This window comes from Rhinoraja longicauda, chromosome 35, assembly GCF_053455715.1.
Source record: "Rhinoraja longicauda isolate Sanriku21f chromosome 35, sRhiLon1.1, whole genome shotgun sequence".
In the NCBI taxonomy this organism is placed as follows: Eukaryota; Metazoa; Chordata; class Chondrichthyes; order Rajiformes; family Arhynchobatidae; genus Rhinoraja; species Rhinoraja longicauda.
Window position 1 is genome coordinate 21,504,240 of NC_135987.1, and position 16,833 is coordinate 21,521,072.

General features: G+C 45.4%; 1 protein-coding gene across 2 annotated transcripts in view; it reads right to left on the reverse strand.

The window, feature by feature from the left end:
* Positions 1 to 4,419: 4,419 nt before the first annotated feature.
* vstm4a (V-set and transmembrane domain containing 4a) overlaps positions 4,420 to 16,833 on the reverse strand; it is a 37,138-nt gene continuing 24,724 nt past the window's right edge. For both annotated transcript variants that reach the window (XM_078428290.1, XM_078428289.1), the window contains 2 exons: positions 11,715 to 11,779; positions 4,420 to 5,623 (listed from right to left, as the gene is read on the reverse strand). In XM_078428290.1, coding sequence (XP_078284416.1) covers positions 5,477 to 5,623; positions 11,715 to 11,779 — 212 coding nt within the window. In that variant the 3' untranslated portion in view covers positions 4,420 to 5,476. The remainder of the gene's footprint in view (positions 5,624 to 11,714; positions 11,780 to 16,833) is intronic.

Sequence of the window (16,833 nt, forward strand, 5' to 3'; positions counted from 1 at the left end):
GGTCAGGCAGCATCTCGGGAGAGAAGGAATGGGTGATGTTTCGGGTCGAGACCCTTCTTCAGACTGAAGAAGGGTCTCGACCCGAAACGAGATGCTGCCTGACCTGCTGAGTTACTCCAGCATTTTGTGAATAAATCGATTTGTACCAGCATCTGCAGTTATTTTCTTATACTACTTTAATGCAAGGTCACTGTTCGAAAATATTAACCCTGTTCCTTTCTCCACAGATGCTGCCTGACCAGCTGAGTGCTTCCAGCATTTCCTGTCCTTGTTTTACTTATAAGGCCAGACTGAGTGAGGAAAGGATTAGTGATCTAGTGAGGATTTAATGAGGAACTAGTGTTTGCGTTGTCATTATTACCAGGCTTTATAGTCCACGTTGTTTTAATTATGAGAACATAAATTCCTCGGCTGCAGATGTTTCCAGATGAATGATCAGGGCCTCTGATCAAACTCTCCACCGCCCTCCCTCCCTCCATCCCTCAACCAACGCCTGGGCGTTTAATAATTAGTCTGATTGTTAATTAATTATATTTGTGGCATATCTAATACTTGACCTCTCCAATCCCAACACAGCCACAGAATGTCCCCTGGATGAATTAGGACATTTTTAATGTAGTTCCCTTTAAGTGCTCGTGAATAAAATATGACAGAGAGTGAGAGCACTAGCAGGAGACACGGTGAGATTAACCACAGACCTCTCATGACAGTGCAACCCGGAGTATGGAACGGCACGGTGTCACACCTGAATAATGGAGACTTCACGTCATGGAGACTGAACATGAAGTGAACCCAGAGTCTTGCAGGTATCTAAGTATTGTCTGTCTATGTGTTCTGTCCCATGTGTGGGCTGATCATATCATATCATATCATATATATACAGCCGGAAACAGGCCTTTTCGGCCCTCCAAGTCCGTGCCGCCCAGCGATCCCCGTACATTAACACTATCCTACACCCACTAGGGACAATTTTTTACATTTACCCAGCCAATTAACCTACATACCTGTACATCTTTGGAGCCACAGGTTTATTATTGTCACGTGTACTGAGGTACAGTGAAAAGCTTTGCTTTGCATGTTATCCAATCAAATCAGATTTACATGAATACAATCGAGGCAAACATGTACCAAAGGGCAGAGTAAAGAGTGGGAGATACAGGGGGCAGAATAAGCTTCTCAGCATTGTGGTACGGTAATCCCAGGGATGGAGTACAATGCCTGTAGTTAGATGGGTTGGTTTGGGTTTAAGTTTATTACCAAGTGTGACGTCGGTCATGATGTGGATCTGCAGTGACCATACTGCCACTCATAGTAAGGTGAACGTGGTCGGCTCCATCCCCAATATCAAACAACAGTCACAAGACATGTGTAGGAAGGAACTGCAGATGCTGATTTATACTGAAGATAAACACAAAATGCTGGAGTAACTCAGCGGGACAGCTGGATAGAATGGATGGGTGACGTTTTAGGTCGAGACCCTTCTTCAAAGTGTAACAAGGTCTAGGTCCACATAGGGGTATATACTTTCATCATTACCAAGGAGGAACTATTAATGAAGGGTCTTCCTCTTGCCATCCCACTTTCTACCTGTCCTGCCTCCTCTCACTCTTTCCCCCTCTGTTGGCATATCATCGTCTTGTGCCTGCCGCAAGCTTGTCTACTAGACTGTAGACTATGGGCAGCTGGAGGCCAGAGCATCGTCACCATGGTTACAACAGCCTTGTACATTGTGTGGTAACAGGAATAAGACCAGGTCCACACTGAACGACAGGAAGGGTGAGGAACCTGGAGCTAACCCTTTCATGAATTAATGATCTAAAACTGGAAAAGACAAGAACTACAGAGAGTTGTGAATTTGTGGAATTCTCTGCCTCAGAAGGCAGTGGAGGCCGATTCACTGGATGCATTCAAAAGAGAGTTAGATAGAGCTCTTAGGGTTCGCAGAATCAAAGAGTATGGGGAGAAGGCAGGAACGGGGTACCGATTGTGGATGATTAGCCATGATCACATTGAATGACGGTGCTGGCTCGAAGGGCCGAATGGCCTACTCCTACACCTATTGTCTATATATCTAACAAGCGAGTAGGAGAGACTTTAACTATGAAATGGTATGGACTCACTTTGGACTGCATGAAGGACTTTGCGATGTCCATTGCGCTGGTTTTGTGGTTATTAATCCATTGTTATGTTTATTATGTGCTATGCCGCTGCAAGTAAGGATTTCATTGTCCATTCTCAGTGCATTTTATACTCAAACACTCTTGACTCTCCGTTGACTCGTTCCTCTGCTGCAATGGAGTGAACAAAAGGAGGACTTCATTGAGTTATTGATCTCCATCTGATGTTGTTGTGCTGAGTTTGACCCTGAGATAAACTTATAACCTGCTTCATCACAAAGTATGTAGGAAGGAGCTGCAGATGCTGCTTTACACCAAAAATAGACACAAAATGCTGGAGTAACTCAGCGGGTCAGGCCCCATCTCTGGAGAAAAGGAATAGGTGATGTTTCGGGTCGAGACCCTTCTTCAGACCTTCACCATGGTATCTGCCATCATATCCCTAGGTATCCACAAACCTAGTTCTAGAATAGCCCATCTATCCTACCATTGTCAGTTCTCTGAACTGTTTGGGATAAAGAGCAGGAACTTTAGTTTAGCTTGGAGATACAGCGTGAAAACAGGCCCTTCGGCCCGCCGAGTCCATGCTGTCCAGTGATCGCCCATACACTAGTTCTATCCTATGTACTAGGAACAATTTACAGAAGCCAATTACCGCACATTACCTGCATGTCTTTGGGATGTTGGAGGCAACTGAAGCACCTGGGGAAAACCCATGCAGTCACAGAGAAGAACGTGCAAAGTTTGTAGGGACAGCACCTGTAGTCAGGATCGAACCCAGGTCCCTGGTGTAGTAAGGCAGCAACTCTACCAATGCATAACTGTGTCACCCCTCCCAAGAACTGTTCTGGAGCCATGCTGTTGTAAGCAGCAGTGATTATGGGCACAGCGTTCTTGCAGGTTAGGTTCCCAATGGACTAAATCCATGAACCGCACAGATTTCACCAGGACTCTAGTTGCAACAAATACTGGGCAAAGTTGGAAGTAGGGTTGCCAACTGTCCCGTATTAGCCGGGACATCCCGTATTTTGGGCTAAATTAGTTTGTCCTGTATGGGACCGCCCTTGTCCCGTATTAGTAGGGTTGCCAACTTCCTCACTTCCCAAATAAGAGACAAAGGGTGACGTCACCGCCCCGCGCCCCACGTGACCTCACCCAGCCAGCGGCCACGTGCTCCCGCTGGCTGGGTGGGGTCACGTGGGGCGCGTGGCGGTGACGTCACCTTGCCCCGTATTTGGGAGTGAGGAAGTTGGCAACCCTAGTTGGAACACAAGGAGCCTCATGCAGCAGTAGGAGTTTTCCACACAATCTTTAGGCCTCGTTGCAACTATCTGCATCTTGGCAGCTGTAAATGTTATAAAAGCATAAAACAACTTTGTTTTATTATCTGGCATTTCTGCTACTCTGCCTTTACAAAAAAAGTACAGCTTATCATTTTTTAATCATACATAAACCCACATATTCCATTGCATTATGGAACCTGGTACAGAGACACACAATTCAAGTAATTTCACTCACTGAAATCTTTTATACATCTAAGGTAAGATTGAAATTACACTGCCTCTAGCATTAGGCAAGGAAAGAGATGACAAGTTGTTTCTGAGTTTGCCTGAAGTGTCTGACGTTCGCCAAGGTTATTCCAGTGATTGGGTCGGTTTTAGAAGTTTGCGTTTTCGTTCCTCGGCTCAGTCCGACACGAAGATGGCAGCTGCCACAGCCACTGGGAGGCGCTAGAGATGTCCACCTGGAGTTCCAGGGCATTTTCCCAGCCGAGATGCCTCATGGATGTGCTACACGTAGCTGAGAAGAACAATCAACTTGGCACTTAAACCACTGGCTCTGGCCTCACTGCTCCATTGGTACCAACCACTGACAAGTCATTACACTTATCCCCATTGGATTGGTTTTATATAAAGATTAAGGATTATAGTGCCAGGTAAACAATACGCAAACACAAACACACACAAAGATGCATTCATGCTCAGACACATACTCTAGTGCAAACAAGTGTGAGCACACTTGCGCACAGAGGCGCACACGCACACACACTCACACTCACAAACACAGATACAAGCACGCACACAAACATACACTCACACACACACACACTCACACACACTCACACACACACACACACACACTGACACAAGCACGCACACAAACACAAACTCACACACACACACACTCACACACACACACACACACACACACTGACACAAGCACAAACACAAACTCACACACACTCACTCACACACACACTCACACACACACACACACACACACACACACACACACACACTGACACAAGCACGCACACAAACACAAACTCACACACACACACACACAAACACAGACACAAGCACGCACACACGCACACACACGCACAAACACAGACAAACGCACATAGTTCCGTTTAGTTTATTGTCACCTGTACCGAGGAACAGTGAAAAGCTTTTGCTGCGTGCTAACCAGCCAGCAGAAAGACTATACACGATTGCATAGACACATACAAAAACACGCATAGGCAAGCAAACTGAGAGTTACACACTCATACACATGTTCACATACACGCATGCTCACACACATACACAAAGATGTCCACGTACTCCTCCCTGTGCACACCTGCACTAATGTTCACATGTTCACTCACATACACAATGAGCAGATACTCTCACACACACACACACACACACACACACACGGGTATATGCTTTTTTATCATACACGTGCATATACATGCACACACATGAGTGCAGAGATACATAGACAAGCACACCAACTCTCAGGTACTCTTACACTGTGATGTACACTCAAGTACACTGACCTTTACCACTTTTATCGTAGTAAAACATTATCAAGTAAAATTCAACAAACTATATATGTTCACATTTGCCAATGCATTCACACCATCACGTGTTCACTCTTCCAGCTACTCACACTTACAAAATCATAAACATTATTGTCAGCACACACCAATTAAATTATGTATATTGTCTTGCAAACACATGAGCACCTTTCTTTGTTGCCCTGGTTGGGTGGTTCGGAGCCTGACTGTCCTGCACAGCCCGTTCCTGGACACACGTTGGTGTACAGTACTCAGGGACAGATTGGAAGGTGGAGATGGCCAGGGTGGACAAGATGTCTTTCACCCTACACACAGCCAGGCTTTGAGCTGAGGTTTGGGTGTGATGGACCCAGTCCTTCACCATCGATAGTGCCAGACTGTCAATGGAAAGTCACACCTTGAGTACCAAAGTTTCACCAATGGCTGGAGAACTCCGACAGGACCTTGGCGTCACCACAGCCACCATGTCAGTGTGCCGCAAGCATAACCGTGAAGATGTTCTGGCAGGAGTTCATTAACTCTGGTTTTTTGAAAAGAAGATCTTGGCGTAGACAGTGTTGGGTCTCTGGGCGTTCGGGGAGCTTGGCACAGGTGGGGCGCTGGGCTGTGTGGGCATTAGTTCCAGCTCAGCGTAGGTCAGGCTGTCTTCCACTATCCGAGGCTGAGGAGAGAGAGAAACATGAGGAAACTCCCAAAACAACAAAGCTTAGTGTGCAGACGTCAGCTTAAACATCTAGCGGGTATCTGCAGGAGGACTTGAGTTTTAAGATTAGTTTAAGTTTAAAGATACAGCGTGGAAACAGGCCCTTTGACCCATCGAGTTCGTACCAACCAGTGATCCCCGCATACTCACGCTATCCTACACACACTAGGGACAATTTACAATTATAGCAAAGCCAATTAAACTACAAACTTGTATGCCTTTGGAGTGTGGGAGGAAATCGAAGATCTTGGAGAAAACCCATGCGGTCACGGGGAGAACGTACATACTCTGTACAGACAGAACCCGTAGTCAGGATTGAACCTGTGTCTCTGGAGCTGTGAGGCAGTAACTCTACCGCTGTGCCACCGTGCTGCCCACTTGCATCACTGGACACCATAACATGGTGACTAGAATCACCATTTCACAGAAGGGCATGTCCTAAAGCTGGTCAATGGGATTGGTGCAGATGAGTGTTGACTTTCGGCATGGAGGTGGTGGTGTAGATGGATGGGATCACAGTCGGCATGGATGCGATGGGCCGAATGGCTTGCTTCTTGACGGTGGGACTGGTTGGCATTGCTGGTGTGTTAGTGTGAGGGGTATTGGAGATTTGATAGGAAACTGAGTGACCTTGGGCGGCTGAATTAGGTGAACCTTCCTCAATGGCATGGTGTGCGTACTTTGGAGGGACATGGCCAGCTTAGCATTGGGCAAGAGTGTTTTATTGTCGTGTGTCCCAGATAGAACAATGAATTTCTTACTTGCAACAGCACAACAGTATATGTAAACATAATGCACTGTAAACAGTATAATGAACGAGAAAAAAAGTTCAACGTGTGTATATATACACATACTCACATACACATATATATAGTGTAAGAAAATAACTGCAGATGCTGGTACAAATCGAAGGTATTCATTCACAAAATGCTGGAGTAAGCGATCGCCGAGCCTGGGCACCAAACGCAGGCTCGGCGATCGCTTCGCTCAACACCTGCGCTCAGTCCGCCTTAACCAATCTGATCTCCCGGTGGCTGAGCACTTCAACTCCCCCTCCCATTCCCAGTCTGACCTTTCTGTCATGGGCCTCCTCCAGTGCCATAGTGAGGCCCACCGGAAATTGGAGGAATAGCACCTCATATTTCGCCTGGGCAGCTTGCAGCCCAGCAGTATGAACATCGACTTCTCCAACTTTAGATAGTTCCTCTGTCCCTCCCTTCCCCTCCCCAGATCTCCCACTGTCTTCCTGTCTCCTCTGTCCCACCCCCCTGACATCAGTCTGAAGAAGGGTCTCGTGCTGAAAAGTTGCCCATTCCTTCTCTCCTGAGATGCTGTCTGTCCTGCTGAGTGACTCCAGCATTTTGTGAATAAATACACGTATATATATATATATATATACACACATACACGCACACGTACGTACACACAAAAAGACAAAATGTCTCAACCCAAAACGTCATCTGTCCATTTCCTCCGGAAATGTTGTCCGATTCGCTGAGTTCCTCCAGCTCTTTGAGTTTTGTTCAAGATTCCAGCATCTCCACTTTCCTGAGTCTCCACTAGGAAATTGGATAGCTCCACAATTATTGATGTGTTACTGCTGGTGGAATAAATGAACTTACAGTACCGATGGAGGTCATTTTTTCTGTCAGCTCAATGAAGAAACGATCCAATTACCTCTACTACCCCATCCCCATCAAGCTTCTGCTTTTCAAGGACTTATCCATCTCCCTGTTCATTGAATCGTGTTCTACACCGTTCCAGATACTATAACAGATTCCACACTCATCCAGCTATCTCATGTCTACTCCCTCTGGCTTCCAGCCATTGTCAGTGGAAGAGTGACTTTACTCGCTACAAGATGAAAGCTTTGCCCAATTTTGAACTTGACATGTCTCTCCAATGTACGCAGTTTTGGGTTGGAACCCTTCTTCAGACTGGAGTCCAACCTTCAGACTGTAGTGTGAAGAAGGGTCCCAACCCACAATGTCACCCGTCCTTTATCTCCAGAGATGCTGCCTGACCCGCTGAGTTACTCCAGCACTCTGTGAAACGTCACCTATCCATGTTCTCCACAGATGCTGCCTGACCCGCTGAGTTACTCCAGCACTCTGTGAAACGTCACCTATCCATGTTCTCCACAGATGCTGCCTGACCCACTGAGTTACTCCAGCACTCTGTGTCTATCTGAAGTTTGTTGTTGGTGCTCCTGTTTCCAGCTCAGCTCATTGTCTCCGTACCCAGGAGGACTGTCATCCTTTGGCAGGTCGGTCCAGTGCAATTAGTTTGGAGCATTGTTTTGAACACTACAAATCACCAGCAGTTATTTGGCTGTAGCTGTCAGCTTTGCTGAGTGAAAATGTACATTGAAGTACTTTGTCTTTATTGAATAAATGCCACTTCTGCTGTGTAAGTTAACTTCAATAATTGTAAAATTCTGTTAGGAAACTATGGTCTGGATGCTGTTCAACCCTGTGTGCTGAGCTCTGCTAAAAAACAGGCTAGAATGTTAGATTTTAGACTTTAGAGATACAGTGTGGAAACAGGCCCTTCGGCCCACAGAGTCCACGCCGACCAGCGATTCCCAGATACTAGCTCTATCCTACACAATTTACAATTTCCAGAAGCCAATTAACCTACAAACCTGCACGTCTTTGGAGTGTGGGAGGAAACTGGGAACCCGGAGAAAACCCACGCGGTCACACGGTCACAAACTCCATACTGACAGCACCCATGGTCAGAATCGAACATGGCTCTCTGGTGCTGCTGACACTAAACCATCCTCTTTCACCCAGCAATTGACCCTCGTGACCAAGGGCCGGCCTGATCCTAAACAGTGAGGTCCACCTTGCGGCAGAGTTTTGTCAGCCTCACCGGTCACACCTGTGGCTTCGGAAGGATAGACCAATCAGCCCATTTACATACAAAGGGTTCTGACCCGAGACGTCACCTATCCCTTTTCTCCAGAGATGCTGCCTGACCCGCTGAGTTACTCCAACACTCTGTGGAACGTCACCTATCCATGTTCTCCACAGATGCTGCCTGACCCACTGAGTTACTCCAGCACTCTGTGGAACGTCACCTATCCCTTTTCTCCACAGATGCTGCCTGACCCGCTGAGTTACTCCAGCACTCTGTGGAACGTCACCTATCCATGTTCTCCACAGATGCTGCCTGACCCACTGAGTTACTCCAGCACTCTGTGGAACGTCACCTATCCCTTTTCTCCACAGATGCTGCCTGACCCGCTGAGTTACTCCAGCTTTTATTGAAGACTTATATGTTCTCGAAGATTGAGAGGAGAAGGCTTTAAAATGCACAGGCTGGAAGAAGGAGGGAGGTTAACTCTGGCCAGGGGAATTAGAATGTGAAGTCATAGTGTCAGGGCCATGGGTAGAGATGAGAAGAAATCTCTTCACTCTCAGGGTGCTGGATATTTGGTATTGTCTACCCCACTGGTTCGATGGTACATTCATTCAAAACAGAAATTGATGGATTTCCAGATATGGAACCTTCAGAATAAGACAGCCCCTTTGGCAAAGTGTGCTACACCAGCAGAGCTGTGTGTGGACCAGTGTACCAGAGTGAGATACATCTCAACAAAGACACCTCCAAACCTCTAAGACGGAACCGAATTGACTTGGAAACAAAAGTCAATTCAAATGGTTCCTCAGCAGAACAAGAGAGAATATAGAAATATACAGCACAGGAATGGACTCTTTGACCCACAACATATGTGCCGAACATAATGCCAAGATAAACTAATCTCATCCGCCTACAAATGATCCATTCTCAGCATATCCAAGTGACAATCTTAAACCTTCTGCATTGTACTTGCCTCCACCATTACCCCTGGCTGCTCATTCCAGTTACCCACCATCTTCTGTGTAAATAAAAACTTGCCCGCACATCTCTTTTAAATGCTGCTCCTCTCACGTTAAAGTCTAGTTTAGAGATACAGTGCGGAGACTGACCCATTGAGTCCGCGCCGACCAGCGATCCCCGCACATTAACACTATCCTACACACACTAGGGACAATTTACACTTATACCAAGTAGCCAAACCCAAGCCAATTAACCTACAAACCTGTACGTCTTTGGAGTGTGGGAGGAAATCGAAGATCTCGGAGAAAACCCATGCAGGTCACGGGGAGAACGTACAAACTCCGTACAGACAGCACCCTTAGTCGGGATCAAACCCGGGTCTCCTGAGCTGCAACTCTACCGCTGCACCACCAACTAAAGCTATACCCTCTTGTCTTTGACATTTCCACCCTGGGGAAAAAGGTTCTGCCTATCTACCGTATCTATGCCTCCCATAATTTTATATGCTGTCTAGAGATCGGTACTATGTTCATCACGGAGCACACAGGGACCAAGATAACAATGTGATATTGTCAAAGCTGAATTGTAGTATTTCAGCCATTTTGCACTGGTAATGTAATTAATGTTAATTGTTTTTGCCAAGTACCCTAAGTGTGTGTGTGTTCAATCCTGCTCCCTCATTTAATTACCATTTATTTTATTCCCATTTGGCAGTGCTGATATTTTATGGCCCATTGTACTGTCCACACAGTCATCACTGCAAACACCAACCCATGCAAATTTTAAGCACATCAGGTTGTGAAATCAGATTCTCTCGGTGTTATTGAATTATTGTAAAATTGCATTGTGTTAAATTGTAGATTATCTATTTATTCTTTATTCTATTATGTGTTGATATGAAAAATAATGTTGCTTTCTCGAATGTGGGTCATCCCGTACAGTGAGAGCGTTTCATACATTTTTATGAAGGTCTGATAGTAAATATAATTCAATGAAGCCACAGACCACTAAATAAATAATTGGATCTTAGAAAGTAATAAAGATACAATAAAATTAGCAAGTCTACCATGAGTAAATTCTACGGGAAACAATGGGATTCCAAGTTCTGTCTATGCTTATTGCTTACTTGCAAAGTTCTGACAATTGAAATATATTGCAGGAGCTGCTAGGTGTTTATATAAAATATAGGCATTAAACAATGTGGGCAGAGGAATGCAGAACAAGCAAGCTGGTCATGTGGCCAGGTTTAGCCGGACGGACCCACTGCTAAAGCTTGCATCTCCCATTGCCACATAGAGTCACATCGCTGCGCAGCACTGAAACAGGCTCTTCAGCGCAACCTTTGGAAAGGAGATGAGGAGGAGTTTCTTCAGCCAGAGGGCGGTGAATCTGGGGAATTCATTGCCACAGACGGTTGCAGACGCCAAGTCAATGGATAGTTTTAAGGTGGAGAGTGATAGAATGTTGATTAGTGCCAGAGGTTATGGGGAGAAGTCAGGAGAATGGGGTTGAGAGCGAAAGGTAGATCAGCCATGATTGAATGGCAGAGTAGACTTGATGGGCCGAATGGCCTAATTCTGCTCCTATCACTTATCAACTTGCCCATGCCGACCAAGGTGCTCATCCCATTTGCCCTTGTTTGGGAAATATTCACCTCATCTTTTCCTTTCCATGTACATGTTCAAGTGGCTTTTAAATATTGTTACTGTTCCTGCCTCAACTATCCCCTGAAGCACCAGCGTAATGATGTTTCATTTGCCCACCGCCCTCTGAGTGGAAAAAGTTGCCCCTCAGGTTCCGATTAAATCTTTCCCCTCCAACCTATGTTGTCTGGTTCTCGATTCATTTCTATATCCATAGTAGGTGAGGCAAGTACTATGAAAACATTTAAAAGACATTTGGACAGGCACATGGATAGGAAAGGTTTAGAGGGAGATGGGCCATACATCGGCAGGTGGGATTAGTATAGATGGGGCATCTTGGTCGGTGGGGATGAGTTGGGTGGAAGGGCCTGTTTCTGTGCTGTAGTCTCTGTGACTTTCTATGTTTGGAGAACTGTGGGGTGTGAGTGCAGGTTGGGTTTGGTAGTTATGGACAATCTGTGGTTCATTCTCAGCTCCAGAATCAGACTTCCCTTTTAATTCCTTCTTCAGGATAAGAGAATTGAAAACCTTGCACTCCCATGAACAGCACAAGTGCAAGAACGTGTCGAGGAATAACTTACCAGAATGGATTTGGTATCGTGTTTCTTCAAGAACTTTCTTTTGGCAGACCCCTCTCGTGTCGGTACTGTAACACAGAGCAAAGGCACGCCATAGTTAGTGTAGCCGCAGAATGCAAGCTTTGTGTAGTAACGAGGAACTGAAGTTGCTGGTTTACCAAAGAAAGACACAAAATGTTGCTCCTGATTGTTGTATTTTTCATGGCATCCCTTGTTTTTTCCATGGTTGCTTAGCCCCTCCCATGTTTACATACATTTTACCCGCCCCAACATGTGTGTGCCACAGACATGAACACGGAGCAACACGGACACACGGGAGAGTAATTACCACACAGACTGCCACAAAAACCTCACACGTATCGGGAGACACATACCCACACACATGCACACTGACACACACATATCAACACACAGACATACATACACATGCAAGAACACACAAAGATGGAGACACACATACACATACTGACACACACACACTGACATGCACACTGACACACACACACTGACACAGTCATAACAACACACAGACAGACATACACGTGCAAGAACACACAAACAAAGGTGGAGACACACATGCACATACTGACACACACACAAGAACACATAAACAAAGGTGCAGACGTACACACTCATGCACGCAGCCACATGGATACAACTGCACACACTGACACACTAATGCTGACTTTGTTTTTTGAGGAATTGGATCCCCTTCGTGTGCAAACTAGTTTTAAATTCCTTTTAATAACCAGTCTCTCTCAGAATACTTCAGCAGTCTGCACTCCTGTTTAGTCTGGGTGTAATGTATTGCAACGTGTCCTGTAAATTATAGGACACAGAGGTATAATGATTGTGATGGAACAAATCAAAAACAGCAAAAAATGAATTGGGTAAAAATGAGTAGGAATATTTTTATATTCAGAAACCGCGGGCAGATATTTGGTGAATTCACAGTGCACCTTGTCAAAGCCCACACCGACTCATTAGTAGTGCACAGATTGGAAACTATTTAGTATTGTCTGAAGAAGGGTCTCGACCCAAAACGTCACCCATTCCTTCTCTCCAGAGATGCTGCCTGACCCGTTGAGTTGCTCCAGCTTTTTGTGTCTATCTTCGGTTTAAACCAGCATCTGCAGTTCCTTCATACATATCTATCTATTATTAAGGGTCAATGTGTTTCAGAGATTTCTTGTGGAAATAGCCCTTTGGTCCATTAAGTTCTCGCCCACAAAGAGCCATGAAACAGGAAAGGAAAAATTGGTACCATCTGCACCAATTTTGTGTCTGAAAACACACTGATTTTGAGCTTCAAATATGTTTGCCATAGATTTGAGAACGTTGTTGGAAGACACAGAATGACGTGCAGATGAAATATGATCTGCCATTTCCAGGTTGTGCTAAAAATCCATCACTGTGGAGATGAGAATATTCAATAATGGATAGATGACTGGAATGCTGCAATGGTGCAGATAGACCATGGTAATCGGAGAGACCTGAATACAATTGGCATTTTGCCTGAACTCAAAGTTCTGGAGTAACTCAATGGCTCAGCGGGTCCACTCTGAAGAAGGGTCCCGACCCGAAGTGTTGCTTCTCCATTCCCTCCGCAGATGCTGCCTGACCCGTTGAGTTCCTCCAGAGCTTTGTGTTTTGCTCGAAGTTCCAACATCTGCAGTTCCTTGTGCTTATGTAATTTTGCCTGTTGGGTTGTGGAGAAGGTACAGGACTGGTGAGCAAATGCTCCCTTGACCCCCACCCTGCCAGTGTGCAGACGTTACATTTATTCCAACAAGGGGAGTGGAGATACGGAGATTACATTCAAAACTCCGCTGCCCGTCTACTCACACACACCTCGATCCGTGACCATATCACCCCCGTCCTTTATAAACTCCACTGGCTCCCCATCCCCCAGAGAATCCAGTACAAAATCCTCCTCATAACCTACAAAGCCCTCCATAACCTGGCCCCATCCTACCTGACCGACCTCCTCCACAGGCACACTCCCACCTGCACCCTCCGCTCTGCCGCTGCCAATCTCCTATCCCCCCACATCCGGACCAAACTCAGATCCTGGGGGGACAGGGCTTTCTCCATCGCTGCTCCCACCCTATGGAACTCACTACCCCAAACTGTTAGAGACTCCTCCACACTCACCACATTCAAAACATCGCTGAAGTCTCACCTGTTCAGTACTGCCTTCAACCACTGAAGGTCACCTCACCTTCTGTCTCCTTTCTCTGTTCATTTATTTATTTCCCTATGTTCTCAAAATCTCTGTAAAGCGTCTTTGAGTATATGAAAAGCGCTATATAAATAAAATGCATTATTATTATTATTATTATTATTGTGTTGTGGATCAACTGCATCTCCATCTCCAAATATGCCATCCGGTGTAAGAGATAGACCAGGGACTTGCAATGCCTTCATTAGCATGGTCTAGGCTGACCCAGCATGACAGCTTGAAAGTTGAAAATAGTGCAGAGAAGATTCACCAGGGAGTTGCCAGGACTCGAGGGCCTAACATGCAGGGAGAAGTTGGGCAAGCCAATACTTCATTCCTTGGAGTGCAGGAGGATGAAGGGTAATCTTATAAAGCTGTATAAAATCATGGGGGGATAGACTGGGTGAATGCACAGAGTCTTTTACCCAGAGATGGGGAATCAAGAACCTGAGGACGTAGGTTTAAGGTGAGGGGGGAACGATTTCATAGGTACCTGACACAAAAGGTTTGTTACATGTTTACACAGAAGATGCTAGGTATATGGAACGGGCTGCCAGAGGAGGTCGTTGAGGCAGGTACTATCACAATGTGATAAAAGACATTTGGACAGGTACATGGATAGGAACGGTTTGGAGGGATATGTGCCAAATGCAGGCCGTTGGGACAAGTACAGGTGGGGCATGTTGGTTGGCATGGGCTAGTTGGGCCGAAGGGCCTGTTTCCACGCTGTGTGACCCTATGACACTATGAGTCGAGGAGTTTTACTGATTTTGCATCTTTCTTTTAAAACTCCAATAATTAATAAAATAATAATTTTCGTGCCAATAGTGAGAATATAGGCAGGGAAAAGATACATGGCTTAGGTTTGGGGCGAGAGCCAATAATAGTTTCATCACCAGATTTCCTGACCTCTGTGTTAACCAGCCATTGGCAGCAATATTGTCAGATGCAGCCTGTCAGTGTGTTGGTCTGCACTTACTTCTATTTAAATATTTAGCTGTGTGACTAGAGTACATTTGTACATTTGTGCATCACTGCCTGGTTCTGCAAATTGAACGAGCAGGAACAGAGGAGACTGCAGAGAGTGGTAGACACTGCCCGGTCCGTCACAGGCACTGACCTCCCCACCATCACAGCGATCTATAGGAGACAGACGCTGCCTCAATGAGGCAGACGGTATCATCAGAGACCCACACCTTCCCTGGCCACACTCTCATCTCGCTGCTACCATCGGGAGGAAGGTCCAGGAGCCTGAAAACCGTGACCGCCAGGTTCAGGAACAGCTTCTTCCCAGCAACCATCAGACTTGATCACTGCACAACACTGACCTCAGCAACTGTGAGCTCCTCTGGACTGTGTCTTTGGTTGCACTACCGACTTTGATTTTGCACAATTATGGTTACTTACGGTCATTAATTTCTAGCATTATGGATTATTATATATTATTTGCACATTATTGCATTGATGGGGCTGTTAAGCTGCAACAAATAAGAATGTAATTGTTCTATTGTTAGTACAGATGACAATTAAACATTCATGATTCTTTTGATTACGTATATACACTATCTCTCCATCTATCTCAAGATAAATGTGTATAGATGCACTGTGCAGATGTTACTGTGAGCATATTTATGTGAGTGTATATGTGCACAAGTATATTTGCCATGTGTATTTACACACATATGCAAACTAAATGTGCATGTGAACTACCGACATTTGTAACTTGTCCGTCCAATAACTGGTTACAGGGACCATGTACGCAGAGAAGATGATACTTCTCTATTTCTGCTGTAAATAACTGCAACATGAATGTTGCAGAACCTGCAAGGTAAATAAATAAAACAGTGAACATCAACTTAATCATTAATTAGATTTCCACCAATTCATTAATAGCCATGTCAGGGGGAGGCTGAGGCAGCTGCCAGCAATTACAGGCAGTCTTCATCAATCAATTCTTCAGCAGCCAAATAACCTTTATGTGCTTCTGTTGATAGATATCCTAAGTAGTCCTTTATTACTGTTAACTGTGCAAGCGGGAAAGGCTGGGAGACTGGAAGGGGCATGTCTTTCATTGTTTTTTCCTGGAATTTAGCTTCGAAGGCAGATTGACACAGAAAATTCATCCCAAATTGGACAGTTCTTCAGTCAACACCTACACAGTGCACCTTCATATATTTAGTGTGCAGACGGATAAAACGATATACGGTGCATTTACCAGATGCACATCATTAAGAAAATCCAATGGCAAGAAACTACAGATGCTGCTTTACATCAAAGATAGATGCAAAATGCTGGAGTAGCTCAGCGGGTCATAGAAACAGAAACAGAAACATAGACATAGAAACATAGAAAATAGGTGCAGGAGTAGGCCATTCGGCCCTTCGAGCCTGCACCGCCATTCAATATGATCATGGCTGATCATTCAGCTCAGTAGCCTGTACCTGCCTTCTCTCCATACCCCCTGATCCCTTTAGCAAAAAGGGCCACATCTAACTCCCTCTTAAATATAGCCAATGAACTGGCCTCAACTACCTTCTGTGGCAGAGAATTCCACAGACTCACCACTCTCTGTGTGAAGAAATGTTTTCTCATCTCGGTCCTAAAAGACTTCCCCCTTATCCTTAAGCTGTGACCCCTGGTTCTGGACTCCCCCAACATCGGGAACAATCTTCCCACATCTAGCCTCTCCAACCCCTTAAGAATTTTATATGTTTCTATAAGATCCCCCCTCAGTCTTCTAAATTCCAGCGAGTACAAGCCCAGTCTATCTAGTCTTTCCTCATATGTAAGTCCCGCCATCCCAGTGATCAATCTGGTGAACCTTCTCTGTACTCCCTCTAAGGCAAGAACGTCTTTCCTCAGGTTAGGAGACCAAAACTGCACACAATACTCCAGGTGCGG